At 48.3% G+C, this 15,223-nt stretch overlaps 1 protein-coding gene across 1 annotated transcript in view; it reads right to left on the bottom strand.

Annotated features, from left to right (window-relative positions):
• Positions 1 to 897: 897 nt before the first annotated feature.
• The window catches only part of LOC148140794 (class I histocompatibility antigen, F10 alpha chain-like), a 401,060-nt gene continuing 386,734 nt past the window's right edge, over positions 898 to 15,223 (bottom strand). Inside the window, exons 2-5 of the mRNA XM_087979032.1 lie at positions 4,241 to 4,501; positions 2,018 to 2,293; positions 1,623 to 1,901; positions 898 to 1,097 (exon numbers count right to left, since the gene is read on the bottom strand). Coding sequence (XP_087835158.1) covers positions 898 to 1,097; positions 1,623 to 1,901; positions 2,018 to 2,293; positions 4,241 to 4,501 — 1,016 coding nt within the window. The remainder of the gene's footprint in view (positions 1,098 to 1,622; positions 1,902 to 2,017; positions 2,294 to 4,240; positions 4,502 to 15,223) is intronic.

Below are 15,223 nucleotides of genomic sequence, written 5' to 3'. Positions count from 1 at the left end.
ATTCAGAGTGAATCTTGTTAAAGATTGGTTCTGTGATCACTGATCCAGCTGCATTCGGATCGTCCTCCATCAGAACAGAATGACCAGTTAACCAGACATTTAAATTGGTTGGTTCTGATTTTGATGTTGCGATGCAATTTAACTGTTCCAAACCAGATATAGGTGGATTTTTCAGGATACCCACCTGGATATGGGGCTATAATTTATCTCGCTCAATTTAAGTCGAGTAGGACACTTTTGCTGTCCACCCACCAACAGAAACTGCAATGCCTTAATGGCCAGGATCCTGATCAACATTTTAACTGTTTGTTGAGGCTTGGTTTAGAGTTTTACTATGAGCCAACCTCAAGTCCCTCTGATCGATATGTCCTGAGTGAGGCTATGCAATTGCATGCACCCAGGTGGTGTCCTCTCAGTTTAGTCGGACTATCGAGGGTGTCCAATTCCATTGGAATACCCTGTAACTCATGAGCTCCACTTGCTGCATTTTCCAATGATAAAGCCAGTTGTAGTACCTGCTTGAAGTGCAGTTGGGATTCAGCCAGTAGGTGTTTTTGCATAGTTACATCATTAATTACATCATAGTTATATCAGTATTACATCATAGTTACATCAGTAATTTCACATACCATTCTCTTAGCATCTCATTAAGGGTTAAACCAATTTCACATACTTTTGCCAGTCTTTTTAACCTAGTCAGATATCCCAGTGTGGATTTCCCTGGTTCTTGAATTGCCAAATAAAAATGATAGCATCTCAGAATTAGAAGAGGCTTTTGCTCATAATATTCCTTAATTATTCCTATCAATGCTTGAAAGGTTTTAGGGAAACCACAGGGAAAGCTAGAATCCTAATAACAGAAAAAGCTGCAGCTCCACAAGCTGTTAGGAGAATTACTCATTGCTTTTCACCTGCCACAATGCCATTTGCCCAGAAAATATGCCACATTATTTTCACACACTGGGCCCAGTCCTCGATGGCAGGATCGAACGAGTCAAGTTTCCCAAACAAAGGCATGATGTACCAAATGCTTCCCTCACTGAAAGGTGCCTGTTGTGAGCAAGTTTCTTCACGATCATGCTTTACTCCCATTGCCACTGAAATAACCCGACAGAAGCTGGCATTCACTCACCAAGTCACCCTTTATTTACACAAGAACAGTCCTAGACTTTAGTAGTACCTAATTCAGATTCAGCTGCCAGACCCTCAATACCTCTGACACTCATACTTTTTTTAATGTCAGTCAGGACTACCTAATTGGATCAGGTTAACGGCCCAATCAGAGGCCTCCTATTGATGCTAATGGAAATCTGGAGTTTTCTAACCAAATTGCTGTAAGTGCTGAGGATCAATTGAATATTTCCAGCCTGAGATCAGGAGGGTTTTGTTGGGGAAGAGCAGCAAAAGACATGGAGCAGGAATGGGTAAAGGGAATGAGGGACAGATCAGAGCAACCTCAATGAATGGTGGAACAGACAGGACACACACACACACACACAGACACACACACACAGACACACACACACAGACACAACAGACACACACAGACACACACAGACACACACAGACACACACAGACACACACAGACACACACACACACAGACACACTCCAGTCCCTTACCCCACTGATAGAGCTGGGCCTCTGCCAGACTGCTGTGTTCAATTTGACAGGAGTATTGATCCTCATCCCCAGCATTGATTTCAATCTCTTTCTGGATCTGATGGGTCCCATCGTGGTTTGGTCGTACCCCCGAGGATTGGGTCTCAGGCATGACCTCTCCATTCCTTAGCCAGGTCACCTCAATGCCTGCAGGATAAAACCCAGTGACCAGGCAGGAGAGAGTGAGCGGCTTGTCCTGACAACTGGGCTCCCTCCTGGAGATGAACACTTCAGGCTGAACTGTGATGGGAAAGGGTGAAAACACAAACAACAGACAGACACTGAATGGAATGGGAGAGCGGTTTCATAGATCAGTGAGGTTAGATCAGAACATGGAGCAAAACTGAAATACATACCTTTCCTTCTGAAATATTCCTTTCCAGCTTCCAGATATCTCTTTAAATGCTTAACAAAGATTCCATGCAGCTGTGTTTCCCAGTAATTGTTCCAGGATTCATCGGAATCCCATTCCTCTTTCGTCATCACTGCAAAGTGATTGGTTGCGATCCATCTCATTCTGTCTGGGTCTAAACTGATATAATCCTTTCCATTGAATCCAAATCTCATTGATCTCTTCACAGAGCCATCATCACTGACCTCAACAGAATGCATCCATTGGAGAGTGTGAATTCCTGTCAGTGACCAAACAGGGATCAATCATCAGTGATTAATTGTGAACTGAAACTGAGAAATGCAGTCTGATCAAAGCAGATTGGGGATCTCGTATCAGGCCCAGGGTGAGGGGGTTACACACGGTGCTAATCCCCAGGCCCTTTGGCCCAACAAGTCCACACTGACCCTCCAAAGAGTAACCCACCCAGACCCATTTCCCTCTGACTAATGCACCTGGCACTATGGGCAATTTAGCATGGCCAATTCACCTAACTTGCACATCTTTAGACTGTGGGAGGAAACCGGGAGCACCTGGCTAAGGAATGGAGGAAACCCACACAGACACGGGCAGAACGTGCAAACTCCACACAGACAGGAATCGAACCTGGGACCCTGGTGCTGTGAGGCATCAATGCTAACCACTGAGCCACCATGTCACCCAGTGGTGAGAAGTATTATATTTCTGTGATACACTTAGAGTGCTCTTATTAAATACATTTCCAATAAGTTACCAAAACTATTTTTTTCATTTGCACTTGACCAGACCACATGCACACTATTTCATGAAAATTAAAAATGGACTGTTTCTGGCTGGTGTGAGGGTCTGAGTCAACCATCTCCCAAATCAACCTTCTCCTTCACAATGGTATAATGTGGGAGTAGGGGACTGTTGGTGTGTGACCCACTGTGTGAACCCTGGACCAGGAGGGGAAGAAAACCCAGTTGGGAGGGAAACCCAATTCCTACACCTTCTTTTGTATGAATTCCATCTACAGCAGCTCAGAGAGTGCACCACCAGAGGAGAATGTAAACTCAGTGTTACTTAAACCCAACTCCTTATTGAATCTCCTCCCCCTCCCTGATGACCCAGATCTGAGCCTCAGGCTGTCCCCTTCCAGCTCTGCTTCTTAAGCAAAAAGACAAGAAAGATTTTTAGTTCGCTCTGCACCTTCACACATTTCATTGGTTATTTTTATCAATTACTCAATTTGTAACAAGCTATCAATGGATTGCTTTGTCTAGTTTGATTGCTGAGCAAGTTGTGAATGTTTACTTCATACATTAACATGATATAAAATTAAAGTTTAAAGTTGTGCTAAACGAGACCCCAAGCAGCTGCCTCTGGGTTTCTTGCTGTTGGAGAATGAGGAGCTCTGATGGCTTTTTGCAGGATGGACAAAGAGGTTTTTTAACTCCAGGAGAAAATGGCAAGTGTTGACAATGCTCAGCGAGTCTCTCAGTATCTGTGCAGGGAGAAGCAAGACCCTTCTTCAGGATTGGTGTAGATCTTGAACCTGAAGCTTTGACTCTCTTTTTCTCATTACAGATACTGCCTGACCTGCTGGGGATTTCCAGAATTTTGAATTTATATTTCAGGTTTCCAGTATCTGCAATAATCTGCTGTCCTATTACATGTCCCTGTGGCATTTGTAAATCTGATTTGTTTAAATCAAAATGAGAAAATATTTATCACACAATGCAGGATAAATAACAGGAATGGGACACTGAGATTGCATGATCATCTATGATCATATTGAATGGTGCTGTAGGCTCAAAGGGACAAATGGCCTATCCCTGCACCTACCTTCAATGTTTCTATGAAGGTGTGTCACTCTCTGAGTCGGCTGTGGTGATAAAGTGAGTCAAACTGAAACCTAAGCTTTCAATGAGTGTTTTAAATACAGGAACGGAGCACAAAGGCCAAGAAATTTTGCTGAAAGTCCGTAAAACAGTTTGGTGCTTCCGTAAGCTCCCAATGGCTCCCATTCTTCAATACCCAAGGATGTGAGGAGTGGGGTAAATGTCAGGGCTGAGCAGGTGATGGAAAAAAGGTTCAAGGAAACAGGAGAAGAACAAAGACATATCTTACCCAGCCCTGGAGCCCAGCAGTCAGTGCTGGGGAATGGATTAGGGTTTGTGATGAAAAGGGACAACAAACAGGGAATTTCTGACACGCCTGTTCTTACCTGGTGTCTGGTTTGTCCTCTTCGTTATCACATTCAGAGTTTTGTTTGCCATTTCTGTATGCTCGATCACAAGGTCTGTGATGTAATCCCAGAATTTCATGTCAAAATATTTTTTGATGAACTGCGGCCTGGGGATGCATCGATGGGTTTTGCTGTCACGATAACTTATTGTAACTCCATTGACCATTGCAGTGCTTGTAGCTTCAGGAAAATCATTAATTCCAGAAACAATTGTGTAAATCACATTAAGGTCGTTAGTAGCTGTAAATCAAAGAAAGGAGCTGATTACTAATCACCGTCAGAAACAACATCACAACAACAGCCTGCACTGACCATAATAACACCACCACAAAACTCAGGAAAATCACTGATGTCAGAGACTATCATGAAAACCACTTTAAACATGTTAATATCTGGAAGGCACACTTCAGGAACAGGCAAATAAACATTAGGGAAAAGTGAGGCAGCATCCAAATAGCGACAATCTTCATTAATTCAGTACTTTATCACACTATCAGAATCCTGTCTGATATAATAAACAGAATCAGATACAACTGGGACAGAATTAGCTGCTGTAGCGTCTCAGAACAGGGAGTAAACACAGAATCAGACTAAATCAGATACTCGATGGAGTCAGTGTAGACACAGGGGAGAGGCTGGGATACAATCCAGGGATTGGATTGTTCAACAGACGATCACTAACCAGGAACAGTAACCTGGGACACGCCGAATATGTCACTAACTTGGAACAGTAACCTGGGACACACCGAGTATATCACTGACCTGGAACAGTAACCGGGGACACACCGAGTACGTCACTGACATGGAACACTAACCTGGGACACACCGAGTATATCACTGACCTGGAACAGTAACCTGGGACACACCGAGTATGTCACTGACCTGGAACAGTAACCTGGGACACACCGAGTATATCACTGACATGGAACAGTAACCTGGGACACACCAAGTATGTCCCTGACCGGGAACAGTAACCTGGGACACACCGAGTATATCACTGACCTGGAACAGTAACCTGGGACACACCGAGTATATCACTGACCTGGAACAGTAACCTGGGACACACCCAGTATGTCCCTGACCTGGAACAGTAACCTGGGACACACCGGGTATATAACTGACTTGGAACAGTGATCTGGGACACACCGAGTACATCACTGACCTGGAACAGTAACATGGGACACACCGAGTACGTCACTGACCTAGAACAGTAACCTGGGACACACCGAGTATGTCACTGACCTGGAACAGTAACCTGGGACACACCAAGTATGTCACTGACTTGGAACAGTAACCTGGGACACACCGAGTGTATCACTGACCTGGAACAGTAACCTGGGACACACCGAGTATATCACTGACCTGGAACAGTAACCTGGGACACACCGAGTATATCACTGACCTGGAACAGTAACCTGGGACACACCGAGTATATCACTCACCTGGAAAAGTAACCTGGGACACACCGGGTATATCACTGACCTGGAACAGTAATCTGGGACACACCGAGTACATCACTGACCTGGAACAGTAACCTGGGACACACCAAGTACGTCACTGAACTGGAACAGGGATTGGATTGTTCAACAGACGATCACTAACCAGGAACAGTAACCTGGAACAGACCGAGTATGTCACTAACCTGGAACAGTAACCTGGGACACGCCGAGTATATCACTGACCTGGAACAGTAACCTGGGACACGCCGAGTATATCACTGACCTGGAACAGTAACCGGGGACACACCGAGTACGTCAGTGACATGGAACACTAACCTGGGACACACCGAGTATATCACTGACCTGGAACAGTAACCTGGGACACGCCGAGTATATCACTGACCTGGAACAGTAACCGGGGACACACCGAGTACGTCACTGACATGGAACACTAACCTGGGACACACCGAGTATATCACTGACCTGAAATAGTAAACTGGGACACGCCGAGTATGTCACTAACCTGGAACAGTAACCTGGGACACACCGAGTATGTCACTAACCTGGAACAGTAACCTGGGACACACCGAGTATGTCACTGACCTAGAACAGAAAGCTGGGACACAACGGGTATGTCACTCACCTGGAACAGTAACCTGGGACACACCGAGTATATCACTGATCTGGAACAGTAACCTGGGACACACCGAGTATGTCACTCACCTGCAAAAGTAACCTGGGACACACCGGGTATATCACTGACCTGGAACAGTAACCTGGGACACACCGAGTATGTCACTGACGTAGAACAGAAAGCTGGGACACAACGGGTATGTCACTCACCTGGAACAGTAACCTGGGACACACCGAGTATATCACTGATCTGGAACAGTAACCTGGGACACACCGAGTATGTCACTCACCTGCAAAAGTAACCTGGGACACACCGGGTATATCACTGACCTGGAACAGTAACCTTGGACACACCGAGTACGTCACTGAACTGGAACAGTAACCTGGGACACACCGAGTATATCACTGACCTGGAACAGTAACCTGGGACACACCCAGTATGTCCCTGACCTGGAACAGTAACCTGGGACACACCGGGTATATAACTGACTTGGAACAGTGATCTGGGACACACCGAGTACATCACTGACCTGGAACAGTAACATGGGACACACCGAGTACGTCACTGACCTAGAACAGTAACCTGGGACACACCGAGTATGTCACTGACCTGGAACAGTAACCTGGGACACACCAAGTATGTCACTGACTTGGAACAGTAACCTGGGACACACCGAGTGTATCACTGACCTGGAACAGTAACCTGGGACACACCGAGTATATCACTGACCTGGAACAGTAACCTGTGACACACCGAGTATATCACTGACCTGGAACAGTAACCTGGGACACACCGAGTATACCACTCACCTGGAAAAGTAACCTGGGACACACCGGGTATATCACTGACCTGGAACAGTAATCTGGGACACACCGAGTACATCACTGACCTGGAACAGTAACCTGGGACATACCAAGTACGTCACTGAACTGGAACAGGGATTGGATTGTTCAACAGACGATCACTAACCAGGAACAGTAACCTGGAACAGACCGAGTATGTCACTAACCTGGAACAGTAACCTGGGACACGCCGAGTATATCACTGACCTGGAACAGTAACCGGGGACACACCGAGTACGTCACTGACATGGAACACTAACCTGGGACACACCGAGTATATCACTGACCTGAAATAGTAAACTGGGACACGCCGAGTATGTCACTAACCTGGAACAGTAACCTGGGACACACCGAGTATGTCACTGACCTAGAACAGAAAGCTGGGACACAACGGGTATGTCACTCACCTGGAACAGTAACCTGGGACACACCGAGTATGTCACTCACCTGCAAAAGTAACCTGGGACACACCGGGTATATCACAGACCTGGAACAGTAACCTTGGACACACCGAGTACGTCACTGAACTGGAACAGTAACCTGGGACACACCGAGTATATCACTGACCTGGAACAGTAACCTGGGACACACCGAGTATATCACTGATCTGGAACAGTAACCTGGGACACACCGAGTATGTCACTCACCTGCAAAAGTAACCTGGGACACACCGGGTATATCACAGACCTGGAACAGTAACCTTGGACACACCGAGTACGTCACTGAACTGGAACAGTAACCTGGGACACACCGAGTACATCACTGACCTGGAACAGTAACCTGGGACACACCGAGTACGTCACTGAACTGGAACAGTAACCTGGGACACACCGAGTATGTCACTGACCTAGAACAGTAACCTGGGACACACCGAGTATGTCACTGACCTGGAAGAGTAACCTGGGACACACCGAGTATGTCACTGACCTGGAACAATAACCTGGGACACACCGAGTATGTCACTCACCTGGAACAGTAACCTGGGTCACACGGAGTATGTCACTGACCTGGAACAGTAACCTGGGACACACCGAGTATGTCCCTGACCTGGAACAGTAACCTGGGACACACTGAGTATGTCACTGACCTGGAACAGTAACCTGGAACACACCGAGTATATCACTGACCTGGAACCGTAACCTGGGACACACCGAGTATGTCACTGACCTGGAACAGTAACCTGGGACACACCGAGTATATCACTGACCTGGAACAGTAACCTGGGACACACCGAGTACGTCACTGACCTGGAACAGTAACCTGGGACACACCGAGTATATCACTGACCTGGAACAGTAACCTGGGACACACCGAGTATATCACTGACCTGGAACAGTAACCTGGGACACAGCGAGTATATCACTGATCTGGAACAGTAACCTGGGACACACCAAGTATGTCACTGACCTGGAACAGTAACCTGGGACACACCGAGTATATCACTGACCTGGAACAGTAATCTGGGACACACCGAGTATGTCACTGTCCTAGAACAGTAACCTCGGACACACCGGGTAAATCACTAACCTGGAACAGTAATCTGGGACACACCGAGTATATCACTGACCTGGAACAGTAACCTTGGACACACCGAGTATATCACTGACCTGGAACAGTAACCTGGGACACACCCAGTATGTCCCTGACCTGGAACAGTAACCTGGGACACACCGGGTATATAACTGACTTGGAACAGTGATCTGGGACACACCGAGTACATCACTGACCTGGAACAGTAACATGGGACACACCGAGTACGTCACTGACCTAGAACAGTAACCTGGGACACACCGAGTATGTCACTGACCTGGAACAGTAACCTGGGACACACCAAGTATGTCACTGACTTGGAACAGTAACCTGGGACACACCGAGTGTATCACTGACCTGGAACAGTAACCTGGGACACACCGAGTATATCACTGACCTGGAACAGTAACCTGTGACACACCGAGTATATCACTGACCTGGAACAGTAACCTGGGACACACCGAGTATATCACTCACCTGGAAAAGTAACCTGGGACACACCGGGTATATCACTGACCTGGAACAGTAATCTGGGACACACCGAGTACATCACTGACCTGGAACAGTAACCTGGGACATACCAAGTACGTCACTGAACTGGAACAGGGATTGGATTGTTCAACAGACGATCACTAACCAGGAACAGTAACCTGGAACAGACCGAGTATGTCACTAACCTGGAACAGTAACCTGGGACACGCCGAGTATATCACTGACCTGGAACAGTAACCGGGGACACACCGAGTACGTCACTGACATGGAACACTAACCTGGGACACACCGAGTATATCACTGACCTGAAATAGTAAACTGGGACACGCCGAGTATGTCACTAACCTGGAACAGTAACCTGGGACACACCGAGTATGTCACTGACCTAGAACAGAAAGCTGGGACACAACGGGTATGTCACTCACCTGGAACAGTAACCTGGGACACACCGAGTATATCACTGATCTGGAACAGTAACCAGGGACACACCGAGTATGTCACTCACCTGCAAAAGTAACCTGGGACACACCGGGTATATCACTGACCTGGAACAGTAACCTTGGACACACCGAGTACGTCACTGAACTGGAACAGTAACCTGGGACACACCGAGTACATCACTGACCTGGAACAGTAACCTGGGACACACCGAGTACGTCACTGAACTGGAACAGTAACCTGGGACACACCGAGTATGTCACTGACCTGGAAGAGTAACCTGGGACACACCGAGTATGTCACTGACCTGGAACAATAACCTGGGACACACCGAGTATGTCACTCACCTGGAACAGTAACCTGGGTCACACGGAGTATGTCACTGACCTGGAACAGTAACCTGGGACACACCGAGTATGTCCCTGACCTGGAACAGTAACCTGGGACACACTGAGTATGTCACTGACCTGGAACAGTAACCTGGAACACACCGAGTATATCACTGACCTGGAACCGTAACCTGGGACACACCGAGTATGTCACTGACCTGGAACAGTAACCTGGGACACACCGAGTATATCACTGACCTGGAACAGTAACCTGGGACACACCGAGTACGTCACTGACCTGGAACAGTAACCTGGGACACACCGAGTATATCACTGACCTGGAACAGTAACCTGGGACACACCGAGTATATCACTGACCTGGAACAGTAATCTGGGACACACCAAGTATATCACTGACCTGGAACAGTAACCTGGGACACACCGATTATATCACTGACCTGGAACAGTAACCTGGGACACACCGAGTATATCACTGACCTGGAACAGTAACCTGGGACACAGCGAGTATATCACTGACCTGGAACAGTAACCTGGGACACACCAAGTATGTCACTGACCTGGAACAGTAACCTGGGACACACCGAGTATATCACTGACCTGGAACAGTAATCTGGGACACACCGAGTATGTCACTGTCCTAGAACAGTAACCTCGGACACACCGGGTAAATCACTAACCTGGAACAGTAATCTGGGACACACCGAGTATATCACTGACCTGGAACAGTAACCTTGGACACACCGAGTATATCACTGACCTAGAACAGTAACCTGGGACACACCGAGTATGTCACTGACCTAGAACAGTAACCTGGGACACACCAAGTACATCACTGACCTGGAACAGTAACCTGGGACACACCGAGTATATCACTGACCTCGAACAGTAACCAGGGACACACCAGGTACGTCACTGACCTAGAACAGAAAGCTGGGACACACCGAGTGTATCACTGACCTGGAACAGTAACCTGGGACACACCGAGTATGTCACTGACCTGGAACAGTAACCTGGGACACACCGAGTATGTCACTGACCTGGAACAGTAACCTGGGACACACCGAGTGAATCACTGACCTGGAACAGTAACCTGGGACACACCGAGTATGTCACTGACCTGGAACAGTAACCTGGGACACACCGGGTGTATCACTGACCAGGAACAGTAACCTGGGACACACCGAGTATGTCACTGACCTAGAACAGTAACCTGGGACACACCGAGTATGTCACTGACCTAGAACAGAAAGCTGGGACACAACGGGTATGTCACTCACCTGGAACAGTAACCTGGGACACACCGAGTATATCACTGATCTGGAACAGTAACCAGGGACACACCGAGTATGTCACTCACCTGCAAAAGTAACCTGGGACACACCGGGTATATCACTGACCTGGAACAGTAACCTTGGACACACCGAGTACGTCACTGAACTGGAACAGTAACCTGGGACACACCGAGTACATCACTGACCTGGAACAGTAACCTGGGACACACCGAGTACGTCACTGAACTGGAACAGTAACCTGGGACACACCGAGTATGTCACTGACCTAGAACAGTAACCTGGGACACACCGAGTATGTCACTGACCTGGAAGAGTAACCTGGGACACACCGAGTATGTCACTGACCTGGAACAATAACCTGGGACACACCGAGTATGTCACTCACCTGGAACAGTAACCTGGGTCACACGGAGTATGTCACTGACCTGGAACAGTAACCTGGGACACACCGAGTATGTCCCTGACCTGGAACAGTAACCTGGGACACACTGAGTATGTCACTGACCTGGAACAGTAACCTGGAACACACCGAGTATATCACTGACCTGGAACCGTAACCTGGGACACACCGAGTATGTCACTGACCTGGAACAGTAACCTGGGACACACCGAGTATATCACTGACCTGGAACAGTAACCTGGGACACACCGAGTACGTCACTGACCTGGAACAGTAACCTGGGACACACCGAGTATATCACTGACCTGGAACAGTAACCTGGGACACACCGAGTATATCACTGACCTGGAACAGTAATCTGGGACACACCAAGTATATCACTGACCTGGAACAGTAACCTGGGACACACCGATTATATCACTGACCTGGAACAGTAACCTGGGACACACCGAGTATATCACTGACCTGGAACAGTAACCTGGGACACAGCGAGTATATCACTGACCTGGAACAGTAACCTGGGACACACCAAGTATGTCACTGACCTGGAACAGTAACCTGGGACACACCGAGTATATCACTGACCTGGAACAGTAATCTGGGACACACCGAGTATGTCACTGTCCTAGAACAGTAACCTCGGACACACCGGGTAAATCACTAACCTGGAACAGTAATCTGGGACACACCGAGTATATCACTGACCTGGAACAGTAACCTTGGACACACCGAGTATATCACTGACCTAGAACAGTAACCTGGGACACACCGAGTATGTCACTGACCTAGAACAGTAACCTGGGACACACCAAGTACATCACTGACCTGGAACAGTAACCTGGGACACACCGAGTATATCACTGACCTCGAACAGTAACCAGGGACACACCAGGTACGTCACTGACCTAGAACAGAAAGCTGGGACACACCGAGTGTATCACTGACCTGGAACAGTAACCTGGGACACACCGAGTATGTCACTGACCTGGAACAGTAACCTGGGACACACCGAGTATGTCACTGACCTGGAACAGTAACCTGGGACACACCGAGTGAATCACTGACCTGGAACAGTAACCTGGGACACACCGAGTATGTCACTGACCTGGAACAGTAACCTGGGACACACCGGGTGTATCACTGACCAGGAACAGTAACCTGGGACACATCGAGTATGTCACTGACCTAGAACAGTAACCTGGGACACACCGGGTGTATCACTGACCTGGAACAGTAACCTGGGACACACCGAGTATGTCACTGACTTGGAACAGTAACCTGGGACACACCGGGTATATCAGTGATCTGCAACATTAACCTGGGACACACCGAGTATATCAATGACCTGGAACAGTAACCTGGGACACACCAAGTATGTCACTGACTTGGAACCGTAACCTGGGACACACCGGGTATATCACTGACCTGGAACAGTAACCTGGGACGCACCGAGTGTATCACTGACCTGGAACAGGAACCTGGGACACACCGAGTATGTCACTGACCTAGAACAGTAACCTGGGACACACCGAGTGTATCACTGACCTGGAACAGTAACCTGGGACACACCGAGTACATCACTGACCTAGAACAGTAACCTGGGACACACCGAGTATGTCACTGACCTGCAACAGTAACCTGGGACACACCAAGTATGTCACTGACCTAGAACAGTAACCTGGGACACATCGAGTATGTCACTGACCTAGAACAGTAACCTGGGACACACCGAGTGTGTCACTGACCTGCAACAGTAACCTGGGACACACCAAGTATGTCACAGACCTAGAACAGTAACCTGGGACACACAGAGTACGTCACTGAACTGGAACAGTAACCTGTGACACAACGGGTATGTCACTGACCTAGAACAGTAACCTGGGACACACCGAGTATGTCACTGACCTGGAACAGTAACCTGGGACACACCGAGCATGTCACTGACCTAGAACAGTAACCTGGGACACACCGAGTATGTCACTCACCTGGAACAGTAACCTGGGACACACCAGTATGTCACTGACCTGGAACAGTAACCTGGGACACACCGAGTATGTCCCTGACCTGGAACAGTAACCTGGGACACACCGAGTATGTCACTGACCTGGAACAGTAACCTAGGACACACCGAGTATATCACTGACCTGGAACAGTAACCTGGGACACACCGAGTATGTCACTGACCTGGAACAGTAACCTGGGACACACCGAGTATGTCCCTGACCTGGAACAGTAACCTGGGACATACCGAGTATGTCACTGACCTGGAACAGTAACCTGGGACACACCGAGTATGTCACTGACCTGGAACAGTAACCTAGGACACACCGAGTATATCACTGACCTGGAACAGTAACCTGGGACACACCGAGTATGTCACTGACCTGGAACAGTAACCTGGGACACACCGAGTATGTCCCTGACCTGGAACAGTAACCTGGGACACACCGGGTATATCACTGACCTGGAACCGTAACCTGGGACATACCGAGTATGTCACTGACCTGGAACAGTAACCTGGGACACACCGAGTATGTCACTGACCTGGAACAGTAACCTAGGACACACCGAGTATGTCACTGACCTGGAACAGTAACCTGGGACACACCGAGTATATCACTGACCTGGAACAGTAACCTGGGACACACCGAGTATGTCACTGACCTGGAACAGTAACCTGGGACACACCGAGTATGTCACTGACCTGGAACAGTAACCTGGGACACACCGGGTATATCACTGACCTGGAACCGTAACCTGGGACACACTGAGTATATCACTGTCCTGGAACAGTAACCTGGGACACACCGAGTATGTCACTGACCTGGAACAGTAACCTGGGACACACCGAGTATGTCACTGACCTGGAACAGTAACCTGGGACACACCGAGTATATCACTGACCTGGAACAGTAACCTGGGACACACCGGGTATGTCACTGACCTGGAACAGTAAACTGGGACACACCGAGTATGTCACTGACCTGGAACAGTAACCTGGGACACACCGGGTATATCACTGACCTGGAACAGTAACCTGGGACACACCGAGTATATCACTGACCTGGAACAGTAACCTGGGACACACCGAGTATATCACTGATCTGGAACAGTAACCTGGAACACACCGAGTATGTCACTGTCCTAGAACAGTAACCTGGGACACACCGAGTATATCACTGACCTGGAACAGTAACCTGGGACACACCGAGTATGTCACTGACCTGGAACAGTAACCGGGGACACACCGAGTATATCACTGACCAGGAACAGTAACCTGGGACACACCGAGTATGTCACTGTCCTAGAACAGTAACCTGGGACACACCGGGTATATCACTGACCTGGAACAGTAACCTGGGACACACCGAGTATGTCACTGTCCTAGAACAGTAACCTGGGACACACCGGGTATATCACTGACCTGGAACAGTAACCTGGGACACGCCGAGTATGTCAATGACCTGGAACAGTAACCTGGGACACACCGAGTATATCACTGACCTGGAACAGTAATCTGGGACACACCGGGTACGTCACTGAAC

This window comes from Chiloscyllium plagiosum, unplaced genomic scaffold (genome assembly GCF_037043375.1).
Source record: "Chiloscyllium plagiosum isolate Xiang-an unplaced genomic scaffold, Cpla_swu_hap1 HiC_scaffold_35, whole genome shotgun sequence".
Classification (NCBI taxonomy): Eukaryota; Metazoa; Chordata; class Chondrichthyes; order Orectolobiformes; family Hemiscylliidae; genus Chiloscyllium; species Chiloscyllium plagiosum.
The sequence above is the reverse complement of the archived record's forward strand: the minus strand, read 5'-3'. Positions and strand labels throughout refer to the sequence as shown.